This window comes from Haliaeetus albicilla, chromosome 11, assembly GCF_947461875.1.
Source record: "Haliaeetus albicilla chromosome 11, bHalAlb1.1, whole genome shotgun sequence".
Classification (NCBI taxonomy): domain Eukaryota; kingdom Metazoa; phylum Chordata; class Aves; order Accipitriformes; family Accipitridae; genus Haliaeetus; species Haliaeetus albicilla.
This window is the reverse complement of record NC_091493.1, coordinates 25,854,042-25,872,628: the sequence shown is the minus strand read 5'-3', so window position 1 is coordinate 25,872,628 and position 18,587 is coordinate 25,854,042. Positions and strand designations below refer to the sequence as shown.

General features: G+C 65.1%; 1 protein-coding gene across 2 annotated transcripts; it reads left to right on the top strand.

Annotated features, from left to right (window-relative positions):
• The first annotated feature begins 3,661 nt into the window (after positions 1-3,661).
• Positions 3,662-17,471, top strand: PPRC1 (PPARG related coactivator 1). Of its 2 annotated transcripts, none has more exons than XM_069796796.1 (14): positions 3,662-3,808; positions 7,708-7,851; positions 7,984-8,136; positions 8,580-8,696; positions 9,076-11,839; positions 12,246-12,299; positions 12,707-12,767; positions 13,117-13,184; positions 13,348-14,146; positions 15,712-15,897; positions 16,074-16,137; positions 16,388-16,509; positions 16,656-16,807; positions 17,131-17,471. In XM_069796796.1, the coding sequence occupies exons 1-14, from the start codon at positions 3,662-3,664 to the stop codon at positions 17,232-17,234; spliced, it is 4,935 nt and encodes a 1,644-aa protein (XP_069652897.1). In that variant the 3' UTR covers positions 17,235-17,471. The 2 variants fall into 2 exon arrangements, with proteins under 2 accessions (XP_069652897.1, XP_069652896.1); XM_069796795.1 differs by having other exon boundaries at positions 7,981-8,136.
• The last annotated feature ends 1,116 nt before the right edge of the window (positions 17,472-18,587 follow it).

The window sequence follows — 18,587 nt, the reverse complement described above, 5'->3', positions numbered from 1 at the left end:
CCCGCGGGCGGGGGGGCGCCGCCATGTCAGGGGCGGGCCGTGGGGGGGGTGGGTCAAGGGCTCCTCAGTCCTGAGGAGGCGCCCGGGCCCTTGGCGCTTCCCCCCACCCGGGGTCTGTAGCCGTCGGAGGAGGGGACCCACGCGGGGAGCGCTGCCCCCAAAACACCCGTGGGTGAGGGCTGTCAGGGCCACGGGCTGTGTAACTGTGTAGCCCGTGGGGGCTTGTCCTCCCCGGGGAGGTGGCAGGGGGCTGAGCCTCGGCTGCAGGCTCCCTCCGGCCTCGGGGGAGCTCGCTGCCTCTAACCGGGGCCCTGCGGAGGCCTCAGGCTGCGGCTCCCGGCCCAGGCTGCCCTTCCCCCGGGGCGGAGAAAGAACCAGGGAGAAGAAGGTGGAGGGACGAGTGCGGGGGCACCCAGGGGAGCAGACGAACCCACCCGTCCGAGCCCAGAGCCCAACGGCGCGTGGCCAAGATCTGGATCCCAGGGCAGCCGGTGGCCGTTTCCAGCTGGGAGGCTGGGGCAACAAGAGGGGGACGCCATGGCTGTTCGGCATGGCACTGCGCAAGGCTGGTGCTGTTTGGGACCTTGCCAGTCCCCCAGCCGGGGGCACCGTGGTGGCTGCCAGCCCCGGGGGAGGCTGGAGGAGGGCGAGTGGGGGGGAAGGGGCCAGGCAGCCGCAGAGCCGGGGGGCAGGAAGGAAAGAGGGTTTGCAGCAGCGTGTTGCACGGTCGGGGAGGTCGTGGCTGGTGCTTGCCGCACCTTGTGCGGAGGTGGCAGGGGCTGCCAGGCAGGAGGCAGGGGAGCTGCTCGGATCCGTGCTGCACCCTGTGCCACGCAGGGACGTGACCACATCCCTCCGCCTTCCCAGCACTGAGGCCGGAGAGATGCCAAGGGCAGAAGGAGCAGAGTGCCATCCAGACAGGGTCTCCCTGGGGGCATGAGCCCCACGAGGGATCCTCCTCTGGCCCCATGCAGCTCTGCAGGACTCTGCATGCCTGCTGCAGGGGCAGAGCCTGGCACGGCCCCAGCGTCCCCATCTGCGAAGGCAGGTGCCATCCCTCTGCCGCCCGGCAAAGATGCAGCCCTAGCCCCACGGTGGGAGCAGCATCCCGGGCAGAGCAAGCTGCCCCAGGGAGCCTGGGCCCCCTCTCCCTGCTGAAGGGCCGATGCCAGCCCATCTGCTCCTGCCCGGGTGGGACTCGCATTCCTTTTCACTGAGTGTCCTTTAAGGATCACATGGGTTTGAGCTCTCCTTTACAGGCTGTTCCCATTAGCCCCGAGCAAACTGTCCGCTCTGAGTCCTGCACGGGCTGAGCCTGGGCGGCACCAGGCAGCATCAGGATGGGCTATTTGCAGGCTGTGCCTGGCCAGGGACGCCATCTCTGCTCGTGGAGGGAGGGGAGCTGCAGAGCTGGGATGCAGTACAGTGCGATTTCCTTTCTGCCTGTTGTTTGTTTTTCCCTGTAAACCAGCAGGAGTGCCTGGTGCTGCCCCTGTGCTGGGAGAGCACCTCTGGTGCGGGTCATACTGAGGGAGGGAGGTACCTGCCCTCTGGTCACACCCCAGGGACCCCATGTGCAGGGGATATGGTCCCACGTGCAAGACTCACATCAGGCTAGGCTTGCTCTGTGAGGGGTCGGCCTTGGGATCAGCTCCCTGTGTGAGGAAATGGATGCTGCAGGGTCCTGTCACATACAGGGATAGTGATTAGGCAGGTCACTGCATGCCCTGGATGCACCCCAGGGAGAGGACACGGAGGGAGAGGAGGATTCAGAGCAGGAGGAGGAGAGCTGTGGGTCTCCAAGGCCAACGCTGCTCCGCATCCCTGTTGGCGCGTCCCTGGGTGCTGGGTCACGGCCGCCTTCTCCTTGGACCAGTGGAGAGACATGGACTTTTCCAAAGCGACTCGTTCCTTGCTTTAAACATGTTGAGCTCAGGAGAACAAAGTGTCTTTCAGAGGGGCAACCACTCCTGGGTTGTAGATGGAGCCTCGAGCACTTGCCCATGTTTCCCTGCTTCCTCTGCAGTGCTGGGGTGAGCACTGGCCTGAGGAGCCTGTTGTTAGAACCAACACAACCTCCCATGCCCGGCACGCCAGGGGTGTGCTCATGTCTCCCCTTACCAATGTGTGCGTGACCCAGCAGGTGCTCTCTGGTGCTCACACATGGGTCCATGGCCCCGGAGGAGGACCCAGCTGCCTGGCTGCTGCTCGGCCGGCATTTTGGCCAGACAAGGGTGTCCATGAGAGGCTTGGAAGATGCTACAGGCTTGTTGGAGGAGGAGGGGAGAAGCTCCCCTAGGCAAAAGCCTGTTTGTTGCTAGGGAGGAGCAGCCCCTGTGAGGCAGGAGGTGACATGGGACAAGCAATTGCAGATGAAAGTCCCTTGTGGCAGGGGTGGAAGGAAGGAGAGCAGCAGGATGAGGCTCTGTGTGTCAGACATGCCCCAGCTCAGTGACCAGGCACACAAGGCTGAACAGAGCAGCTCTATCCTGTGGGTCCCCAAGAGAACCTGGCCTGGGCAGGTCTGTGCCCCCAGGGACTGACGGAGAGGCCAGGACAATTAGCCCCCACCAGGTGAATCCTGCACCACAGAGCTCCTACCAGCATGCCCACACTGCATTTGTGCTGCTGCGAGCACATTCCTGCACCCTGCGAGACAATCCTGCTGTCTGGGAGGAAGAGCCAGAGGAGGTGACAGCACCCAGAGGGTCTCTGGGCTTACTGAACAGGGAGTGCCAGAATGGAGCCAGGCCGAGAGCCATGCACACCAGCATCCTCTGCCCCTCCTGGGGGAGCTGGGCTGGACCGCAGCTGTGTCAAATGAGCCGAGTTTGGTTTCCTCCCATCCCTTGCATCCTCCAGGCCATTTTCCGCGTGCCAGCTCCAGAGAGCTGCACAAGCCCAAACACAGGGTATTACTTGGAACCCAGTCCCGTCCCGCGGCTGTGCCAGGCGGCTCACGGTGCCCATCCTGCCTTTCACCCCCGAGAGGTTTTGTTTTTTTTTTTTCCCGTTCCCCCTCGCCCGCCACGCGTGCGCGTCGCCCCCGTCGAAGTTTGGCTCCCTGAAGCACCGTTCGCGCTGCTGCTAAAGCACCTCCCGGCACCAGGCAGGCCCACGGCCGGGGAACGGCGAGCCGCCGGCCCGGCGCTGCTCCTGCAGCGGCTCCCTCCCCGCTCCCCGCGAGCCCGGCGGACAGACGGAGGGCCCCCGCCAGCCCCCCGGGACGCCGGAGGCCACCGCGCCCACGTGTGCGGCAGGGCCGGCAGCGGGGCGGGCCCCGCCGGCGCCGCGGGAAAACGCGCCGCCGCCCCGCCCCGCCGGGGCGCTTCCCGCCAGTGACGCCCTGCTCCGCCCCGCCCACCGCGCGGCGCAGGGCGGGGCCGGCCCTCCTCGCCCTCGCCCGCCGCAAAGATGGCGGCGAAGCTCGAGGGCCTGCCCGCCCTCAAGATGGCCGCCCGCCCCCCCTCGGCGGCCGGGCGTCCCCGCAGGCCGGCGTCCGCCCTTTGGCGCGCCGCCGGCGGCGAAGGGGTGCGCTCCCGGCCTGCCCCGCGCGGGGCGGGGCGCGGCGGCGCGGTGGCCGCCGGGAGCTGTAGTGCGGGGCGGGCGGCGGTCACGTGCCGCGCCCGGCAGTGGCCGCGCTGGGAGCGGAGGCGCCAAGATGGCGGCGCTGCGGGGCGGAGCGGTGCCCGCCGCCGCCGCCGCCGGGGCCGGGGTCGGCGGCGCCGCGGCCGGGGCCGCTCCGCGAGGGCTGGCGGGCGGCGGAGCCCCGCGCGAGCCGCCCTTCCGCGCCGGCAGCCCCCTGCAGGTAGGCGGTGGCGGGACGTGGCGGGCCGCGCGGTGACACGTGGAGGCCGGGGCGGCTCCCGCGGCGGCGGCGGCACCACGTGTGCCGGGAGCGGGCCCGCCGTGCCGGCGGCGGGCGGAGGGCCCTGCGTGGGCCCGGGGGCGCCCCTTCCGTAGGCGGAGTGGGGCGCCCGGTGCTCTCCCGATGGGGCGGGGTGGTGGCGGCACCGGCGCGGGGAGCCCCCGGGGCCGGGGTGGGGGGGTCCGCGGCACGGACCCGAGACCGGCCGGGGCTCTCGGTGCTCCCCCGAGGGAGGTGACGCGCAGCCCCTGGGGCGTGGGAGCCAGGGGGGCGCCGGCCGCGTTCCCCCCCGCGGTCCCTCCATCCCGGCGCCGCCCTCCGCCACTTGAGGCCGCGGCGGGGGGGGGGGGACGGTTTTGGACACCGACACCCACCGGTTTCGGTGGCAGGAGATCCGGCTGGAGGAGGTGGAGAGCTCCGGCCCGCGCCGGGGTGGGGGAGCTTCTCCGAGCTGCACCGGGGGCTTATCCCGGGGGAAGCGTCTCCCGCTCCGGGGCAGGTCTGGGGTGCGGTGCTGCCGCCCGTGCGCAGCGTCCCTGCCACCGCCGGTGTCACCGGTCCCGGTGGGACCCTGCTCCTGCTGGGCCTGGATGCGGGTGTGCTGCTGGCTGGACGGGACCTGGGGGCACCTGCGCTCTGCAGTCTTTGGGATTTCAGGGAGCCCCACGCTTCTGCCCCTTCCAGAGTGCTCCTGCCTGGGTAGGGGGCTGCCCCGGAGGCTGCGGGGGAAAACCCCCCACCCCGAGCCCAGGCAGGGGGACACCGAGCCCCTCTCGCCTCTCCCTGATGCAGAGGAAGCGGTCTGCATTGGGAGAAGAGAGGTGTGTTCCTGCCTGACGCTTCCTGAAAGCATCGGCGGAATTTGCGGAGCATCCTCTGCCGGTGCTGTGCTGGCTGGTTGGAGCCCCCCCGAATCACCGGGCTCGCCCTGTCCGGGTGGGAGCTGCCTCAGCAGCCTGCCTGTGGCCAGCACGGGGAGGATGGCCGCCCTGTGCTTGGGGCGTAGCCCCGGCACGGCACGCCGGGCACACGTGTCACGCGTTGCCAGTGTGGCTCGGATGGGCAGCTGCCCGCGGAGGCCTTGGTTGTGCCTCCTGGGTACCGCAGCAGCAAGCGCAGCATCCTCGGCTCCTCTTGTGTGCTGCAGGAGCCGGTGGCCACGCTCAGGCCATCTCCATCTCAAGTTGTTGGCTCAAATCCCAGCTCCCTGTGTGCCCGAAGGTCACTCTGGGGCTGCGGGCATCCTCCCTTCTCCCCGGCAGTGCCGGCTGCTTGCAGACGGCATGGCCCGAGTCCAAGACTGTCCTTGAACATCCCTGTGACCAGCGGCGTGTGGCCTCGTCCCTGCTGGGCCTAAAGGAAACACGGGGAGCTGGGAGGCCCCGGAGGGTGTCCCCCTGCTGAACTAGGGGGGGCAGGGGTCTCTGACAAGGAGGAGAGCGGGCAGGGATGCGGGAGCAGGCTGGGCTGGTTCATACCTCCGCCCCGACGCACAAGCGGCGAGGGCTGAAGGAGGTGCCCGGCCCCAGGTGGATCAAAGAGAGTCCTGGGGGAATGTAGCCTCGTTCGCCAGTGACTCATGGCTGTGGGACTCCTTGTTGCAAGGTGCTGAGTCAAAGGAGTCGAGGAGGGCTTGGGCGATCGCCTGCCCGCCCTCCCTCCTGGGCTGCGGGCAGGAGCCGCGGGAAGAGGCCGTTTGAGCGGGAGGATTTTACTTCCCTCCCTCCAAACATCCAGTGCTGGCCACGACTGGAAACCTCTTATTAGACGCTGCCTTTGGGGAGAGCCAGCCCTGTGGCAAGACGTGCAGGGCCATGCCCCCCCCGGGGGCATCCCCCGGACCCCCCTGCCGTCAGCAGGCAGGGGTGAGCCGGCCCCTGCATCCCTTGGCTGCTGATGCTCCACGAGATCCCTCCCGCTGGCTCCTCTGGTGGCCCGGACGCCTCTGTCTGCCGGTCACCGCTGACTCAGGGCTGCACGCCGGCGCTTGGCAGTACTGGGCGCCTGAGCCTGGATGTGCTTCCCCGCTCCTCCCAGTATCTCCAGGAGGATTGGCTGGGAATCACAGCCAGGCTGCGCCGTAGACGGCTGCCAGCGGGGCTCTGCGCCGCGCTCTGACCGGCAGCCAGTGCCGGCCAAGGGAGGTGACTGGAGATGCTGAGCGGTAAAACTGCTCCATAGCCTGGTCTGCATGGCAGGGTGGAGCAGTGTCCCGGTGCGACTGGTGGGTTCTGCTTCCAGGCCGGAGACCCCTGGGAGAGCGTGGCCTGGGCTGCTGACCTGCCTGCTGAGCCCCAAACCACTGCAGGCTCCTGCTCTTTGGGGCTGCCGTGTTGGCGTGCAGTAACAGGCTGGGGGGATTTGGGATGGGCGGATGCAGGGCATTGCCGTGGGGTTCCTGGCTTTGATTCCCAGCCTGGTCCTGGGATGCTTGTGCTCCAGGGTCACACGGGGCTCCTAGCAGCTGCAGCCTGCTCTGTCTGGTGGGGGCAAGCTTCTGAAGAGCCCCAGGGACCCGGCATTTGGGCACGTGGCTTTGGTGCTGCCATATTTTAGGAAAAACCTATTTAGCGAAATGCCTGCTCTCCCTCCGGTGCAACTCCCCTCTTTCCAGAAGAGGATTTCAAAGTACAGGCAAGTCTTGTACAGGGACGGAGGGCATTTTGTCCTGCATGGGCTCAGGCTTTGTGCAAGCTGCAGTGCCTACGTGAAACACGGGTGAGCCACATCAGATGCGCATCCCCCATGGTTTGGCCAGATTCTCCCTGTGCTGCTCCAGGGGAAGAATGGCTTGCTGCCTGCTCCCTGCCAGCTTTGGGAGCAAGGTGTACCCTCCCAGGGCTCCGTCCTTGGTGCCCTTATCTTCCCTGCCTGCATTATCTCTGCCTAAGTCTGTCTGCAAACAAGAATTTGCGTCCTGTCTCGTGCTGGTGATGCCTCTGCTGCTGCTCCGCTCCTGGCAGAGGCTGCGTGGCCAGCAGCTCTGCTCAGCCAGGGGCTGCAGCCATTGCCCTCGCCTGGCATCTTGATTTTGCTGGCTTTTCCTGGCTGCCCTGCAGCACTGGGCTGCGTGGCACTGTGGAGCGCAGTGCAGAGACCTTTCTGAAATTATCCGGCATTACCCAAACATCCCTGGAGCTGGCTGGGGAGGAAAGGACGTGGGGCTGGGAATTTGAAGGAAGAAGAGCAACAAAGCCGGTTTGGTCCTGGATTGCGAGCACAGCCTGTGTCCTCTTGTAGCCTGCAGCAGAGGTGTCGGGGTAGGGCCCCAGCAGTGGCAGCTGGCTGCATCCCTGTTGCTGACTCCTGCGCTTTTGTTATGAATTTCGTAATGTTTTGGGGCTTATCTGAAGCGCCGACAGCCAGAGTCGGAGGAGCGCGTGACAGTCCGTGGGGTGGGGGGAGCTTGCCTCTCCCCTCCCCGTTCAGCACGAGTGATGCGTGGTGTTGGGCAGAGCCTGGGGGGAATTGCTGGGGGTTTATCGATTTGTCTTTCCCAAACACACAGCTGCGGAGCAAATCGGACGGGAGTTTTCGCTGTGGAGGCATCCCTGCTAATCGGAAGGGTCTCAGGCTGAAAGTGGCATGGGGCTTTGTGTGGTGGGGTGGACTGGCCCAAACCTCTCCCGAAAAGCAAGAGGGAAAGGTCCTCTGTGCTATCTTCTGACCTGCAGCGCAGCCGTCCCGCCTGCCTCCCCTGTGTGTCTGGGGGTGCGGCAGTGAGCTCAGCTGCTGTTTGCAGCACAGGCTTTCGGGAGTCCATGTGTGCTGGAGAGGAGATCAGCGTTGGTAGTGGTGCTTTGCAAAGTGTTTACCTGGCTCGCTTTGCTCCTCGACAGTGCTTTTCCCTCGAGGAGGATGACCTGAACTTAACGTCGCTGGATGCAGAAACCATCTTGGAGGCTGAAGAGATCCTGGGGACAATGCAGAACTATCTTGACTCCTCTGTTATCTCCATCATCGAGGACCTCTCTCTGAGTGAGGTGGGAGCCCACACACATGGGCGTGGGAAGTGGTGGCCGGGCTGGCTCTGGCTGTGGCATGGGTGGGGGTGGCGGCTGGGTCCCGTGGCTATGCCCCACCACCCTCTGAGACTGCCCCTGCCCTTGCAGCAGGGCAAGGTCTGCCTGGATGCACAGAATGAGCTGTCCCTGCTGACTGCCATCACTGAGATCCTGGACAGCACGGATGACGAGACCTTGTCCCCCTTTGACACCATCATGGATGCAGAGCTGCTGACCTCGCCTCGGGAGCGGGAGAATCCCTCAGTGAGTTGTGGGGCAGAGCCAGTCTGACCCCAAAATGGATGGGAAGATGCTCAGGCGGGGCTCTGCCAGGTCCTGGCACGAGGGTGCCCTGAGGTGGTAGGACCCTGGTTCCCAGTGCCCTGGGATGGTCCCTTTGACCAGCAACGTGAGAGAAGGGCTGAGCCAGCCCTGGACACCCCCGGGGCTCCAGTGTGGGCTTGGGGGGCCATGCCTTTTCCTTGAGTCTTGGTGTAGAGCCAGAGATGTGCCAGAAGCTCTGGGGAGCAGCATGTACCCCTCTGCTTGACCAGTCAGGGCTGCATGTGCTATGGGTGAGACAGGGTTGAGTTTGCTCCCAGGCTCTGCAGGGTGACATGCGTGGCCGCTGTGGGGCCGGGGGTGGCCTGTCCCCTCCAGCAGTGGAAACCTGCTGCTGCCTCATCCTCTGTCCATCTCCTCTCCAGTTTCAGAAGTTTCTCAGCTTATCCCGTCCGTCACTGGAGTGCGAGAGCTCTGCCCTGGAGCAGCCCAAGGCTCTCAGGCCTCTCAGCAGCAGCAGCAGCATCTCTGTGGTTGGGAAGGTGAGCAGCTGAGCAGGGGAAGCTGAAGGAGCGGTGTCGGGGTGGTGCTGGGGTAAGTGTTTCCCTGCTGCTGCCCCCTGGCCCCTGCCTTCCCGCCATCCTCTCCCAGAAGTGATGCTTTTGCAGGGCACCAGTGGCAGTGGGAGCAGGGCCTGCCCAAGCTGGTGGGCACTGTGGGTCTGGGGATGCTGTGGATGCCATCATAGGGGTGGCAAGTTTCCAGCTCTGTTGTGTCTTACTGGGAGGCTCAAACGTGCTCCAGCTTTTTGTCTGCCCAGGGGCTTTGCTGCAGACTGGCAGCAGACCCACAGCTGGCTGTGCCTGGGGGGGCTCCGATGAAAGCCCACAAGCTGACGCTTGCTCTGGTTCCCCTTCCCAGAACGACACAGACCTGGCTTGGGACTGTGCCGCTCATGGCCTCGAGGACCCGGTGCTGCCAAAGAAGCAAGTCTGCAGCACCCCGAGGGTGGAGAGGAAGGTGGGCCGGCACAGGGCCCGAGAGCAGTCCCTGCCGCAGCGCAGTGATGGGGAGGAAGAGGAGGAGGAGGCTGCCTTGAGCCCAGAGCTAGACAGCAGGACGGAGGCTGGGGAGTTTTGCCTGAGCGGGGCCAGGGCAGCGCTGGAGGAGCACGAAGACCCCTGCATCATCAACACGGGCGATGTGTCCCTGAGCGAGTTGGTGAAGTCCATGCACCCTTACTGCCTGCCCACCTTCACTGTGTGCCTGGACCCCGACACTGAGCCTGTGGCTAAGGAGCTCCTGAGCGGTCCTGTCTTGCTGGAAATTGTGCCTGGCGAGGGGGAGAGCGTGGAGATCCCTGTGGTCCTGCAGCCCTTGGCTCCCAGCTTCCCTGACCTGGAGCCCCAGCTCCTGGGAGCAGAGGAGGGTACTGGGGAGTCAGCCCCAGAGGATCGAGAGGAGCTGCCAGGAGCTCCAGCCCAGAAAAACGGGATGGAGGAGGAGGAGAAGGTGGAGAAACTGCCTAAGAAGGAGCCCTCCTGCACTACCCCGGAGAGCACGTCCCCAGCAGAGGTGGCAGCACCCAGCACCTGGAGCCCCGACAGCAGCTCCCGGCGCAGCACGGAGGCCCTGGCAGGCAGCAAACGAGAGGGCTCTGAGAAGGGACGTGGCCGTGAGAGAGCAAGGAAGAGTCGGAAAAAGAAAGCAGAGGAGGACCAAAGTGAGCGGGCCAGGCCAGGCCGGGACTGCGTGGCCCACCGGCTCCGCTCGGCTGGCTCTGGGCAGCCCCCGGGCCAGCCACCCACCAGCCGGCGGCGGGCAGCGTGTCCCTCTGTCCAGGTCTCGGACTTCCTGGCGCGGCAGCTGGAGCAAGCCCGGAAGGAGGGGCAGATGGAGCTGCATGCCGAGCGGGTGCCGCGGCCCCGGGGCAGGCCCCGGAGCGTGACGGGGAACTCCCTGCTTGAGAAAGCGCAGCGGGAGCTGCAGAAGCAGCCGGCGCCAGAAACGGTGAACGCGGCCCCAGAAAAGGCTGAGACTGCGGTGCCTTTGGAGAAGACCTCAGCAAGCGTGGAGGAGCGGCCAGCAGCTGCGTGTCCTGGCCCAGTGGACCAGGCTGAGGGTGGGGGTGATGCACAGCCGGCCGCCAGACAGGGTGGCGGGGTCTCGGAGGCTGCGTCTCCACTCCCGGAGCGAGGCGTGGGGCTGGAGCCCCCTCAGATCCTGGCGGCGGCGGAGCCGAGCGAGGGCCTTCCCAGGGAAGCCAAGCCCAAGGCCCTGAGCCTGCGGGAATACCGCATCCGCATGCTCCACCGCCAGCCCAGCCCGGGTGGCAGGAAGGACAGTGAGAAGCAAGCGGCCAGCAAGTGGCCCAGCATCCCTGAGCCTCCGACAGAGCTAGCGGAGATCCCCTGCCTGGTGTCGCCCGTTCGCCCCACCACCGAGGCGGCCAACGCTCAGAAGAGCCCGGAGAAACCCACCAGCCCTGCTGCTGTCCCTTCTGCTGGCAAAGCTCCCGCCGCTCTGGCTTCAGCTCCAGCACCGGCCATGGCTCCACCACCCCCATCAACACCAATGCCTTTCGTCGCACCAAATGTGCCCCCGGCCACTGGGGTGGCCCCCGCCGGGATGCCACCAGCTTCTGCCGGTGCTTATGCCCTTTACCCACCAGTGCCTTCCTGGCCCTGCTTCAGCCCGCAGCCCATGGGCTGCCATGGTTTGCCCCCGCTGCCCAGTGCTGGCTCCCCCAGTACTTTTCACATGGTGCCTGGCCTCCCGCCTCCGGCCGTGGCCTGGCCCCCGCCGGCCGTGCCGCCCCCGCCTCCGTTTGGGCCTGGCGGCCCCTATGCCCCGGTAGGGTGGGCACCGCCATCGTACTGGCCAGGAATCCCCATGCCGCCTCCGGTGCCTCCCCTGGCGTACGGGGACCCTGGAGCGGCACTGCAGGGTGCCGCTTCCTTCCCGGCCGGCGGCCACCCCAGCACGGCCCTCCTGCACGGGCAGCCTTCTGCCGCTCCTGCGCCCAGCTGCCCGGAGCCACCGGCCTTCCCCACCCAGCCGCCCGCTGCCCCGGCCAGCGAGATCGGGGCTGCAGGTGGCTCAGCCAGGCCAGCGACTGGCAGGGTGTCGGACCCCAGGAGGCAGGCACGGCTGGCGGGGGAGAGCTCTCTCCCCAAGGCCCCTCCGGCCCCAGCCCCTGTCCAGCCCCTGGCGGTCCCATCGGCTGCCGCTGCCCAGCCCAGCAGGGTCCCTCCTGCAGCGCCAGCCCAGCACACAGCAGCCCCCCAGGCTGCCCCCACCCAGACACCAGAGGAGCCCCAGGCTGCAACTCCTACCCAGCTCCCAAAGGCCCCCCCAGCTGCTACCCCTTGCCTTGTGGAGGTGTCTCCTGCCACTGGCCCTGTTGGGGAGTCCCCTGGCACCCACTCCACGGAAGACGCTGCAGGGCCGGGCAAGGGGGCAGCGGAGAAAGCCCTGCCGGAGCCCAAGGCAGCTGCTGGGCAGGAGCTGCCCAGCCAAAAGTCCACCTCCCAGGCTGCGGCACCACCACCAAAAGCAGGTCGAGAGAGCGGCCTGCCCACTAAGGCACCCACCGCACGGCCATGGAGGCACCAGCCGCTCCTCAGCCCGGCGCAGCCCAGTGACAGTAGCAAAGACATCGTGCAAGCCTTCATCAGTGAGATCGGTGAGTGGGAGGGCTGAGCGTCGCCAGGCTGAGTGTTGCCAGCTTGCAAGGCTGTGGTGCTGCCAGCAGCCCAGGTAGCGGGACCGGTTCCTGGCACTTCTGGGGGTGAGGGTGGCAAAGCTGCGCCTGTGGGCTTGCAGTCCCTTCCCAGCACTCTGCCAGGAGGTTGCCTCCAGTGCATGGTCTGTGCTGGCTGTGCCCAAACTGGCCCCTCCTGAGGCTGCAGAGCTGGGTGCTCCTGTCCCCACTGCGGGAGAGATGGAGCTGCTGCAGGCTCTGCTGCTGCTTCTCCTCCCCAGCGCTCGCCCTGTCACCTGGGGAGGCTGATGCAGGGGGAGGATGGGGCTGGGGTGCATCCCTGAAGGTTTTGACTGACCTGGCTTGCTGTGCTCTCTCCCTGGCCCAGGGATCGAAGCCACTGACCTGTCCAGCCTGCTAGAGCAGTTCGAGAAGTCTGAAGGTGCGGATGCAGCGTGCTGTCCCCCGCGGGGCTCCCTCCGTGCCACACCAGCCTCCCTGGGTTGCCTGTGCTCCCCGTGGTGGGGTGGGAGCTGGGGGGTCGGGATGCTGCTGCCTGCAGGCTGGTGTTACCCGGCCTGGGTGCCTTGTCCTGGGGGTGTCTCTGCCCCCATCTCCTCCTTGGCCTGTGAAAGTGGCCGGGGGTCCCCAGGGCAGCTGAGGGGGTGGTGAAGAGCCCGGGAAGGAAAGCGAATGTGCAGCTCCTCTGCTGGGAGCTGGGTTTGGGATGCTGTGAAACCTCTCCCTGGCTGTCCCGGGGGTAGTCTGTGTCCCCCCTGTACACAGGGTCTGTCCCTTGCCCTCCAGCCCCAGCCTCTCACCACCCTCACCCACCCACTCTCTTTTCAGCCAAGAAGGAGGAGACTCCCGTGCAACCCCCTGTGGACAGGCGGCCAGCGGGGAGCTCCGGGTGAGTACCAAGTCCTTTGCAGCTGGTGCCCCAGTGTGGAGCCTGGTAGAGGGCTGAGCCCAGCTCTCAGTCCTGGCAGGGTCTGAACTGCACTGGGGACTGTGTCCGCCAGCCCAGGAGGGGCTGAGCTCCTCACTGGACCGGGGGCCAGAGCTGGCACTGAGGGGGAAAAATTGGGGGAAGCAGCGGCGGGCATGACTGGGCTGTGCAAGTTCCGTCCTTGCAGCTCTCTCAGACCCTCTGTCCCCCCAGCCCGGCTGGTAGGGCAGCTCGGGTGGGTACCCCAGGCGTGAGGACTGGGGCTGGGCTTTGGCTGCTGCATTTGACAAAGCTCCTTTCCCCTTCTCAGGCCTGAGACCCAGCAGGACAGGAAGCCCCCGGATGGCCTGCAGGCCTCTGAGCTGGCCAACGTGGCAGGTAATGCCTGGGGCGAGGTGGGGGAGCCCGCCGTGTCCTGGCAGGGGCTGTCGTGGGGCTGGGGGAGACCCTGGAGCTTGAGGGGAGCTGGGCTGGGAGGGAGCCCCAGCTGGGTGGGTTGCAGCAAGGGGCTGCTCTTGAAAGCCCTCCGGTGCTCTTGCAGGCCTCACCCCCCCAGCGACGCCCCCCCACCAGCTCTGGAAGCCATTGCCTGCTGTCTCGCTACTGGCCAAGGCCAAGTCACCAGGGTCCGCGCCCCAGGAAGGGCCCCAGAAGACAGCCAAGCTGATGAAAGCCAAGCCGCTGCCCCCAGGCAAGCTCCAGGGGAAGAGCCTGGCTCCGGCCCCCGCTGGCTCAGGCCCCAGCCACGTCTGCTCCGGAGACCACGACTACTGCATCCCGGGTGCAGCTCGGCCAGAGAGCAACAGCAGCACTGGCACGCAGCCCCCTGCCGAGGGTGGCTCCCGCTGGAATGTCAAACACCACCGGGACATCACTATCAAACCCATCTCCTCCTTAACCAAACGGACGCTGGACCAGGCCAAGCCCACCCCGCCAGCCCCCACCACCACCGTGGGGCCCAGCCAGGAGCCCCTGGGGACGGCCTGCCTAGCCCCCCTGGATTATCGGACTAGCGTCTCCAGCAAGGCCACCGCTGAGTGCAGCAGCCCCCCCACCTCGGTGCTCCTGTCTCCAGCTGCATCCCCCTGCCGGGACCAGGAGGTGCGGACTCCCAGTGCCCAGCCCAGCCGTGCTGCTGCCAAGAGGTCCCTGCGCTGCTATCGGAGACCCCGAGACTCGCCCAGCCCCTCTGCTGGCAGCTGGAGGGCTGGCCGGAGCCGTGCTAGCCGCTCTTTCAGCTCCAGTTCTGATGGAGCTAGCGAGTCCTCATCTTCATCTTCATCCTCATCCTCCCGATCGCGGTCACGGTCGTTCTCCCCACCACCCAAGCGGTGGCGAAGGTAAGCGGTGGAGCGTCTGTCTGCTTGCTCTTTGGGCAATTGTCTGGTGGCCAGCCTTTTGTGAGGGTGCCCAGACATCTCTTTATGGACCTACTTGATGGCTGTGTTTGATCTTTCTGTCCTTGTGGTCTTTCTGAAGTGGTGCCTGGCTCGCAGAGACTGGGGGAGCTGCTGCGACACCCTGCCAGTGGGTGTCTGGCTGAACCCCACATCTGGGCAGGTGTGCCTGCAAAACCACCACTGAGCTAGGCTTCCTTACTCCTCCTGGAACACCATGGTACGAGTCCTTGGGTGCACCTTGCCTTTTAGATGCTTTTTCTGGGGTGTTCTTGCAGGTGTTGGTGTTTGCGCTGTGGGGCTGGTGTAGCCCCAGGTGTAGAAATGAGAGGAGCCACAATGGAGCTCTCCAGGGAGCTGCTGGAGGCAAGCAGAGAAAAACCCATCTGGCTTGGCTGCCTCAGGGGCTCCCTGTGCTCCTTATGGAGGTGGCTGCATAGGAAAGTGGGGTGGCTTGGTCTTTGCGGAATGTGTTTCTTTTGGAGTCCTTGTATATCTGAGTGATGCACAGCCTGTCCCAGCTGCAGTGGGAGGCACTGGAGCTGGCGAGGGATCCCTTGTCTGCCCTTCCCTGAGTGTTCAGCCAGTTCTGGAGACATCCCAGATCACTGGGTGAGAAGGGCTTGTCCAACCAAGGCCCCTCCATCGGTGGCCGAAAGGTGGAGGCTGGAGCTGAAAACGGCACATATATAGTGCCATGTCCCAGGGATGTGCAGCCCAGGGACTTGTCCTGTCTGGCTTGGCTTTCCAGCAAATGCAGCTGGCCCTGTGCTGGGAAGTGTCCCCACGGACTGTGCCATCCTGACCTGCCGTCCTCCAGGAGAATATGTGGCAGTACCAGGCAGCACACCATGCTTGGGGCCTGTGTTTGCCTATGATGGGGACCACCTGTGGGCAGCATGTTTAGTGAGGAACGCTGCTGCTGTCTGGAGGCAGCACAGCTTGATCCCGGAGGGGTTTCAGTCCAGCTGCCCTCAAGCTTTGCCTGGCCCTGCCAGAGAAGCTCTTGTTGGCAGGAGGCTGTGGGCACAGAAGCCCAGCCCTGTGCCAGTGCATGCCATGGCCCTCAGCATGATCGGAGGCATGGGTGGTCTCCATTCGCATGGCTGTTGAGTGCAACGTGGATGTGATGGCTCCGTCGTCATCCTGTGCACCGTGTGGGGCTCAGCGCTGCAGCCCCGGCCCCTTCTGGGCCCTTGCCCGGTCGCAGCCATATTCTGCATGGTTCTGCCATGACTATTTCTTGCTCTTCAGAGGCTGTGCCTCTTCAGAGGCTCCCTTTTCACTGCAGTGTTTGGAGCCAAGTGGGGCAACATCTCTGTAATGTCATTACTGTCCCAGCAAACTTGGGCAGAGGTTTCCATAGCCCAGCTCAGTCTGGGGATGGGTCCTGTCCGAGTCGGGTGCTGGGGACCTTGGGGAGGATGGAGGTCTTTTTCTTCTCTGGAGCCTCGTGGTGCTGGGCATGGGGAGAGCTCGGCACTGAGCTGTGTCTATCCTTCCCCCAGGTACCGTTCAAGATGTTCCCACAGCTCCTCTTCCCGCTCCAGCTGTGGGTCATGTGGCAGGTCCCGGGACAGGTCCTCATCCTCATCATCAACATCCTCCTACTCATCCAGGTCCACATCCTGCAGCCAGTCTCGCTCTCGCTCCCGCTCCCCCTCACCCTGCAGGAGGAGTAACAGGCGGAGAAGGTGAGCGTAGCCGCCCTGCAGGGGTGTGAGCTTCCCCCAACCCATCTCTCAGCCTCCCGTGTCCCACCTGGGCAGGGGTGGACCCCCTCCTTCAGTATCTCCCTTGTGTCCGGAATCACTCTCTTCTGGCACCCCCACGACCCTGTAGCTCACATGTCTGGTTTCTGCCTTGCCAGATACAGTTACGATGCACAGGACCACTACCAAAGGCAGAGGATCCTCCAGAAGGAACGTGCAATAGTGAGTGCGGGAGGGCTGGGAAGTGAGGGCTGGAGATTTGGGGACCCCCAGCCCCTCCATCACTTCAGAAAGCTGTGGGGTTGCAGCCTTGCAGGCAGAATTGCTAGGACGCTCTGGCCAGGGCATGGTGTGATGGGTGGCGATGCAGGGAGGGTGCTCTGCGTGAGAGGTCCTGCTCACTGGGAGGGCTCGGGGACGCCAAGTCCCCCCCCCATTCCCATCTCATGGGACGGTGCATCCCTCCTCGCAGGAGGAGCGACGAGTTGTGTTTATTGGCAAGATCCCCAGCAGGATGACGCGGTCAGAGCTGCGACACCGCTTCTCTGTGTTCGGGGACATTGAGGAGTGCACCCTACACTTCCGCTCCGACGGGTGAGAGCTGTGGGGACGTGGGGCAGCCCTTTCCCAGGAATGGCTCCTCTTGGCCCTTTTCCCATTCGTCAAGGGGATGGCACAGACCAAGGGGGAACAAACATACTGCATTGCTGCTGATCTCCTTCCTTCTTCTTCGGCTCCAGGGACAACTATGGCTTTGTCACCTATCGCTATGCCGAGGAAGCCTTTGCCGCCATCGAGAGCGGGCACAAGCTGCGGCGCCCGGATGAGCAGCCCTTCGACCTGTGCTTCGGTGGCCGCCGGCAATTCTGCAGGAGGAACTATGCCGACTTGGGTGAGTTGCTCAGCCCCCAAGTTGGGGGGTGGCACCCTGTGTCCTCTCTCCTTCCCAGCTGTGTAGGAGTCCCCATCCTTGGGGTCAGTCAGGCTTGGCTGGCCAGAGCCATGTGCAGGGATAATCCTGCCCCGAGGGGAGGTTGGACGGGGTCTCCCCAGCCCTCTAGCACTGTGATGGAGACCAGGTCCAGTCCTCCATCAGCCCAACTCTGGGTCTAGAGGTTGGCACGTGAAGTGAGACGGGAAGGAGTTGCTGTGGGGATGGCTGGAACTGTGCCAGCGTCTCCATGGCTCAAGGCAGCCTCTCCCCATGTTTTCCAGACTCAAACAGGGAGGATTTTGACCCGGCCCCCGTCAAGAGCAAGTTTGACTCCCTGGACTTCGACACGCTGCTGCGGCAGGCACAGCGCAGCCTGCAGAGGTAGCGGCAGGCGAGGCGGAGCGCCCGCCCCAACTTTTATACTCAAATACAAAAGACAAAAAAAGTATGGAGAGAGAGAGAGAGAGATGGGGTTTTTAAGAAAAAGAAAAAGGAAAAAAAGAAATTTGTTTTATAACCAATATTTAAGGAGGACGGGTCATTTGCCTTTGACCGGAGGGGCCCTGGCGAGTGGCAGCCCCAGGCTTGCCCCAGCCATGTAATAAATGTGGATGCCCAAACAGCAGTGCCGCCTCGTCTCCTCCTTCACGTGGGCCATTTCCAGGCGTGGGCTCGGGCTGTGCCCCCTCAGGACCCCGGGGCCTCTGTGCTAGGGTCTGGCCCCATGAGAAGTAGCACAGGTCAGGGACTGGGTGCAGGAGTGGGGTGTCTGGGGAAAGTGAGGCAGGACTGGGGTCACCAAGCCGCTCTGAGGGCTCTGTGGCAGCTCCCAAATGGCCTCGCACGGGGTGAATGCCTCTCTGAGGACAGGCAGCGCAGACCCCTCCGACTGCCTCTTGGGCTCTGCTGGAGTGAGGACTCAGCACCCCAGCCCTGAGGCACCCGGCTGGGTTTTGAAGCCACCTGCACCTCCCGTGATGGCCACGGAGGGGCAGTGCAAGATCCTCCTCCACTGCCGCTCCCTGCTGTGGGATGGGGTACAAGGGGCTCAAGCCCTTGGCAGGAGCACGGGCAGGGGTCTGCCCGCTCTGAGGGCAGCATGTGCAACTATGATGTCTGCCTGTCCCCTTCGAGCCCGCTCGTTGGTTTTGCTCCAGCTCGCCAGGAGAGGGGTGTCTGACATCTCATCTCTGGGTGTCCCCTGAGGGAGGGGTGTTGGTGTGATTGCAGAGAGGTTACAGGCATCCACAGTGGGCAGCACAGGATGGTGCTTGGTGGAGGAAGGATGGACAGTGACAGGGAGGGAGGGGATGCAGATGCCTGTCCAGGCCCCACCACTGTGTTTCAGGTCACAGAGGAGAAGGGTGATCCCAGGCAGCCTCCAAGGGAGCGTGCTTGGGCCCGCTGCTGAGCATCTTCCCTGCACCTCATCCTGAGCCAGCAGTACTGGGGCCCTGCACCCTGCTCTTGTGCTGGCAGCCAGAGAAGAGCCCTGCCTTGGGCTGCTCCTGGGCTGGGACAAGCCCGGGGATCCCCAGCACCAGAGTGGGGCTGAGCTGGCAGTGCTGGCTGGGAACCCTGAGATGGCATCGAGCACGCTGGCTTCAGGACTGGGACAGGCTTGGGCAGGGTGCAGTGGTGCCTGGTTGGGCCCTCTCCCTGCACATCCCGGGGTGGGAGATCCTGCAGCCGCCTGGCTGGGCTCTGCGGAGCTAGGAGAGCGTGGGGGGAAGGGACG